The sequence below is a fragment of the Terrapene carolina genome, unplaced genomic scaffold (assembly GCF_002925995.2).
Source record: "Terrapene carolina triunguis isolate 2854851 unplaced genomic scaffold, T_m_triunguis-2.0 Scaffold33562, whole genome shotgun sequence".
Taxonomy (NCBI): domain Eukaryota; kingdom Metazoa; phylum Chordata; order Testudines; family Emydidae; genus Terrapene; species Terrapene triunguis.
In genome coordinates this window covers 1-6304 of record NW_020697913.1, presented here as the reverse complement: position 1 = coordinate 6304, position 6304 = coordinate 1, and the positions used below count along the sequence as shown (strand labels likewise).

General features: G+C 67.8%; 1 protein-coding gene across 1 annotated transcript; it reads left to right on the top strand.

Moving 5' to 3' along the window:
- The first annotated feature begins 242 nt into the window (after window positions 1-242).
- UBA1 (ubiquitin like modifier activating enzyme 1) lies at window positions 243-5784 on the top strand. The gene is made up of 15 exons (XM_026663423.2): window positions 243-346; window positions 565-645; window positions 993-1148; window positions 1315-1480; window positions 1695-1891; window positions 2361-2425; window positions 2542-2737; window positions 2845-2919; window positions 3240-3429; window positions 3588-3676; window positions 3889-3981; window positions 4080-4271; window positions 4608-4709; window positions 5114-5214; window positions 5509-5784. The coding sequence occupies exons 1-15, from the start codon at window positions 257-259 to the stop codon at window positions 5642-5644; spliced, it is 1929 nt and encodes a 642-aa protein (XP_026519208.1). The 5' UTR covers window positions 243-256; the 3' UTR covers window positions 5645-5784.
- Window positions 5785-6304: the final 520 nt, after the last annotated feature.

Genomic DNA, 6304 nt, shown 5'->3' with positions numbered 1-6304 from the left:
GATCTAGGACTCCGGGGTTCTATCCCCGGCTCTGGGAAGGGAGTGGGCTCGGGTGGCTAGAGCGGGGAGTGGGGCTGGAAAGCTCTCAGGCTCCCGAGTTGGGGGCTGGGCCCCACTGTTGAGCGCTGCTGGGGATCTGCATTCTCTGGGGCTCAGGGATCCCCGTCGGGGGGGCCGTGGTGCGTGGGGGGGGGGCTGGCCAGCGTGCCCCTGTCCTGACGCTCCCCCTCTGCCCCAGGCCTGCTCCGGGAAGTTCATGCCCATCACACAATGGCTTTACTTCGACGCACTGGAGTGTCTGCCCGAGGACAGCAAGGAGGCGCTGACGGAGGAGCAGTGCCGCCCGGTGAGTGACCGCGGGAGGCGGGGCTGGGATAGTGGGGGGGCTGTGGGTCGGAATTGGGGGGCACCGGCGGAGCTGTGGGGAGCCCGGCACTGGGGTAGCAGCGGGTCGCGATTGGGGGGCACCGGCGGAGCTGTGGGGAGCCCGGCACTGGGGAAGCAGTGGGTCGGGATTGGGGGGCACCGGCGGAGCTGGGGTGACTTTCTCTCCCCTCTCCCCAGAGGAACAGCCGTTACGACGGGCAGATCGCCGTGTTCGGGGCCGACCTGCAGGCCAAGCTGGGGCAGCAGAAGTATTTCCTGGTGAGCGCAGTCGGGTTCCCCCTGGACCCTGAGGGGTCCCCCCATTACTGCGGGGTCCGGAGCGCCCAGACCACGGCCCCACAGCAAAGCCCCTTGGTTCAAAAGGGTGAACGCTGCCCCCGGGGGGGTGAGCCTGGGCGGCTGGAGTCTGACCGCAGCTCCTTGGAGGCAAACACCCGGGGGGAGAAACCCAGCTGCTGTCTCTGGGGCCGATGCTCCGTGCTGGGGGGCCCCGGCCCTCGGCGTGTGCCGCCGGGCGCTGAGTTTGGACCCCGGTGCGGCCAGCCTGGGCGCCTGGAACCTTCCCCCAGCGCTGCCCCCTCACCCCCGTCTCGCCCCCTCCCCAGGTGGGCGCCGGCGCCATCGGCTGCGAGCTGCTGAAGAACTTCGCCCTGCTGGGGCTGGCGTGCGGGGACGGCGGGGAGGTGACCGTGACCGACATGGACACCATCGAGAAATCCAACCTCAACCGCCAGTTCCTCTTCCGGCCCTGGGACGTCACGGTGCGCTGGGGGGGCTGGCGAGCGGGATCTGCGAGTGGGGGGGGGCTGGGAGCCAGGACGCCTGGTTTCTCTCCCTGGCTCTGGGAGGGGACGCTGGGAGGCAGGACGCCTGGGTTCCATTCGTATCTCAGGCTACTAACTCTGGGTCCCGCCCCCCTCCCCCCAGAAAATGAAGTCTGACACAGCAGCGGCCGCGGTGCGGCAGATGAACCCCAACATCCACATCACGAGCCACCAGGACCGCGTGGGGCCCGACACGGAGCGCGTCTACGACGACGACTTCTTCGAGGGCCTGGACGGCGTGGCCAACGCGCTGGACAACGTGGACGCCAGTGAGTGACGCGTGGGTGGGGCCGTCCCCCAGCCGCATCTCAGCACCATGCCAGCCATCCTTGTGTGCTGTTATATGTGGCTGTTCCCCAGCTGCCCCGCCCCAGAGGTGGCTGCATCTCAGCGCCGGGCGAGCCGTCCTGGCCCCCCATCGCTGTGGTCCTAGGGCCCCCTGCCCCGTCATGGTGGTGCTAACCCTGTGCGCCTGCCCCCCAGGGATGTACATGGACCGCCGGTGCGTCTATTACCGAAAGCCCCTGCTGGAGTCCGGCACGCTGGGCACCAAGGGCAACGTCCAGGTGGTGATCCCCTTCCTGACGGAGTCGTACAGCTCCAGCCAGGACCCGCCCGAGAAATCCATCCCCATCTGCACCCTCAAGAACTTCCCCAACGCCATTGAGCACACACTGCAGGTGAGCACCCGGATGCTGGGGTTCCCTCCCCGCGGGACCGGGAGCTAGGACGCCTGGGTTCTGCCTCACTGCTTGGGCGGGGAGTGGGGTCTGATGGGTCAGAGCCTGGGGGCTCGGAGCCAGAACGCCTGGGTTCTTTCCCCGGCTCTGGGAGGGGAGTGGGGGCTAGTGGTTAGAGCAGGGGAGCTGGGAGCCAGGACTCCTGGGTTCTCTCCCCTGGGTCTGGGAGGTGAGTGGGAGCTAGTGGTTAGAGCGGGGCGGGGGCCGGGAGCCAGGACTCCTGGGTTCTCTCCCCTGGCTCTGGGAGGGGAGTGGGGGCTAGTGGTTAGAGCAGGGGGGGCTGGGAGCCAGGACTCCTGGGTTCTTTCCTCGACTCGGGGGCTGGTGTCTAATTCATCTGACTTCCCTGGGTGCTGCCCTATGGCCTGGGGGGGTGCCCCCACCCCGGTGACTCTGCTCTGTCCTGCAGTGGGCCCGGGACGAGTTCGAAGGCCTCTTCAAGCAGCCGGCGGAGAGCGTCAACCAGTACATCTCGTGAGTGGCGGGGGGGAGGGGGGCGCGGCCCACTCTGCTGCGGCTCTGCCCTGGGGGCGGGAGGGTCTGGGGGGCTGCCCCCTCTGAGCCGTGTGTGTTTTTCCCCCCCCCCCCAGAGACCCCAAGTTCATGGAGCGCACGCTCAAGCTGCCGGGCACGCAGCCCCTGGAGGTGCTGGAGGCTGTCAACAAGAGCCTGGTGAGCGAACGGCCCCGGAGCTGGGCCGACTGCGTGGGCTGGGCCTGCCGCCACTGGCACTGCCAGTATAGCAACAACATCCGCCAGCTGCTGCACAACTTCCCGCCCCACCAGGTGAGCCCCCCGCCCGCCCCTCTGGGCCCCACCAGGTGAGCCCCCCTGCAGAGCCAGCAGCCCCTCCGGGCCCCGGCTCTCACCCCGCCCCCTCTGGTGTCTTGCAGAAGACCAACTCCGGCACCCTGTTCTGGTCAGGTCCCAAGAGATGTCCCCACCCCCTCACCTTCGACGACAGCAACGTGAGTATGGGGGGTGTCATTAGGGGTCAGGGTTAACGCCCATCCTCCCTCCCTCCCTCTGCCCCCAGCACATGGATTACCAGGTTAGGAGTCAGGGTTAAAACCCATCTGTCCCCCCACAGCCCCGCACATGGATTACAGGGTGGGGGTGTGATCATTAGGGGTCAGGGTTAATGCCCATCTGTCCCCCACACTTCTGTGCATGGATTACAGGGAGGTGTTGTCGATAGGGCTCAGGGTAAACGCCTCCCTGCACACGGATTACAGGGAGTGGGTCGTCATTAGGGCTCAGGGTTAATACCCGTCTTTCTCCCCCCCAGCCCCTGCACATGGATTACATCGTGGCGGCGGCGAATCTCTTTGCCCAGACCTACGGCATCACGGGCACGCGGGACGTGGGCGCCGTGGCCGAGCTCTTGCACCAGGTGCAGGTGCCCGAGTTCACGCCCAAGTCCGGCGTGCGGATCCACATCTCGGACCAGGAGCTGCAGAACGCTAACGCCTCCGTCGGTACGGCGTGGGGGGCCGTCCCGGTGCGCCCTTGGGCACCGCGACTCGGGGGTGGGGGGTCTGCTGCCATTAGGGCTGGCCCCTGGCATGGAGCCCGGGGCCCCTTGTGGTCGCGGGTGTCCTTGCCAGGCGCTCACGGGCTCTGCTCTGCCCCCCAGATGACAGCCGGCTGGAGGAGCTGAAATCCAGCCTGCCCAACCCGGAGGACCTGCAGAGCTTCCGCATGTACCCAATCGACTTCGAGAAGGTGAGCCGGGCGGGGCCGGGATTGGAGGGGGGTGCAGGCCGGGCCCTGGGAGCGAGCGCTGGCCATGTGTGGTGTTATCTGCATCTGTTCCCTGGCTGCCACCCAGAGGTGGCTGCATCCCACCACTGGGCGAGCCATCCCTGTGCGGCAGTTCCCCGGCTGCCCCACCCCAGAGGTGGCTGCTTTTCCCTCTGACCCTCTCTCTGGTTCAGGACGACGACACTAATTTCCACATGGATTTCATCGTGGCGGCGTCAAACCTGCGGGCTGAGAACTACGACATCCCACCCGCCGACCGGCACAAGGTGGGCAGCGGCCTCGGCTGGTTCGGGGGAGGCAGGGGGCTCGCTGCGGCGCTCTGCCTCCCCTCCCGCCCAACGCTGACGTCTCTGCCCCTCCCCAGAGCAAGCTGATCGCTGGGAAGATCATCCCAGCCATTGCCACGACGACGGCAGCGGTGGTGGGGCTGGTGTGTCTGGAGCTGTACAAAGTGGTGCAGGGCCACAAGCGGCTGGAGTCCTACAAGAACGGCTTCCTTAACCTGGCCCTGCCTTTCTTTGGCTTCTCCGAACCCATCGCCTGCCCCCGCAATAAGGTGGGTCCGCAGTGTGCCCCCCCCCCGGGGGCCCCGGCTCCTACCCCCCAGGCCCCAGCCCGTATCCTCTGCCCCCTCGCAACAAGGTGGGGGCTGTGGTGTGCACCGCAGGGACCCCGGCCCCTCCACCCTGCCCCCCGAAGTGCTGCCCCCCAGGCCCCAGCCTGTATCCTCTGCCCCCTCAGAACAAGGTGGGTCCCCCCCAACCTGTGCCCTGCCCTGTGCTCTCCCCCCTCCCCCCCGACATATGACAAGCGGATACGGAAGGGTCTGGTTTGGGCTGGTCTGGGGGTCCCCCCCCCGGTATCTCTGACCCGTTCTCCCCCCTGCCCCCAGTACTACGACATTGAGTGGACGCTGTGGGACCGGTTCGAGGTGCAGGGGGTGCAGCCCAGCGGGGAGGAGATGACGCTGCGCCAGTTCCTGGCCTATTTCAAGGTGAAACCTGGATGGTGGTGTCAGAGCGCGTGGGGCGGGGGGGAAAAAAATCAGACAATGCCCAGACACTCCCCCCCGCCCCGCAGAGCGAGCTCCGGCTGGAGATCATCATGCTAGGGGGGCGAAATCAGGGTGTCTGACCCCCTCATGCTGGGGGAGGCAGGGGGCTGGTTGGGGGGATGGGGAGCTGATGGGGGGGGGAGCTTGGGGGATCTGGGCGCTGTCTGACCCCGCGTCCCATCTCCATGCTGATCCCCCCCCCCCCCCCCCCCGCCCGGCCGCGCCGGGCAAGCCCCGGCGGGGGCCCGCCGTGCGGGGGGGCAGGGGGGGGGCAGGGGGCTGATGGAGGGGGTTTGGGGGGGATCGGGGGATCTGGGCGCTGTCTGATGACCTCCCCCCCGCAGAGCGAGCACCGGCTGGAGATCACCATGCTGTCGCAGGGCGTCTCCATGCTCTACTCCTTCTTCATGCCGCCCACCAAGCTGCGTGAGCGCCACGACCAGCCGTACGTACCCGGGGTGCCCCGGGGGGGGCGGTGCCCGCTCCCTGGGCGCTCGGGCCCATTGTCAGCCACCCAGGGGGAGTGGGGCAGGGTCCCCCTCCCTCTGGGCAATTGGGGGCCGGGTTTACCTGGTTTGGGGGCTCTCCCCAGTGTCTGGGGGGATCGGGGTGGGGGAGTCCCCGCTCCAGGGGCTATCCTGGTCCCGGGGGTCTGCCCATTGGCTGCAGGTCGGGAGGGTCCCCACTCTCGGGGGGGGGGGTCCCCACCGGCTTCGCCCTGACTATGCCCCACCCCCAGGATGACGGAGATCGTGACCAAGGTGTCGAAGAAGAAGATCGGGCGGCACGTCAAGGCCCTGGTCTTCGAGCTCTGCTGCAATGACGACAGCGAGTGCGACATCGAGGTGCCCTACGTCCGCTACACCATCCGCTAGGGGCGGGGCCTCCCCACGCCCCGCCCCCTGGGCTCACGGGGCAGGGCCTCCCCACACCCGCCCCCCACGGTTAAAGTGATGCAAAACATGGACTAAAGGGTCTCCCCCCAGGAATTGGTCTGAGGTTTGGGGCTGGGGAGGGGGGGTCCTGCCCCCCTTCCCTGCTGGGAACCCCCCCCATGATCCCGTTCATGTTCTTGAGGCGCTTTAACCCTGCCCCCTTACTGTTAGTCGTGTTGTCTTGACTCCGCCCCTGCACCCCCTCCCCCCACACGCTCACTTGCTCACCGATGGGGGATGGGGTGTCTCTTGCCCTGCGGTGCCGGTTCTGTATGGGGGGGGCACGGCAGCGGGGAAGCCCACCCCCTGCTGCTGGAGCCGGTGTCCGTCTGCTGCTTGCCCGGCCAGCGGTGGCGGCTGTGGGGGGGGGTTAGTGCAGAACTGGTGAGAGGAATTACTGAATAAATAGACGTTTGCAAAACCTGCCGGCGCCCCCACGTCTGGTCATTGGTGGTATGTGGGGAGGGGGGGATCACTGCCCCATGGTGTTCGGCGGCTACCCCCCCACAACAGGAGGCCAGGTCCCGGGCGCTGCGTGGGGGGCAAATGGGCCCAAGGGAGGGGGCCAGGGGAGGGTGCTCCCTAGCCTCCCCCCTGCAG

Coding starts and splice junctions, on each gene's coding strand:
- UBA1 (XM_026663423.2), top strand. CDS start 257: ATGCCCATCACACAATGGCTTTACTTCGACGCACTGGAGTGTCTGCCC. Junction 2,426..2,541: donor AGCGTCAACCAGTACATCTC/GTGAGTGGCGGG, acceptor CCCCCCCCCCAG/AGACCCCAAGTTCATGGAGC. Junction 3,430..3,587: donor GAACGCTAACGCCTCCGTCG/GTACGGCGTGGG, acceptor TCTGCCCCCCAG/ATGACAGCCGGCTGGAGGAG.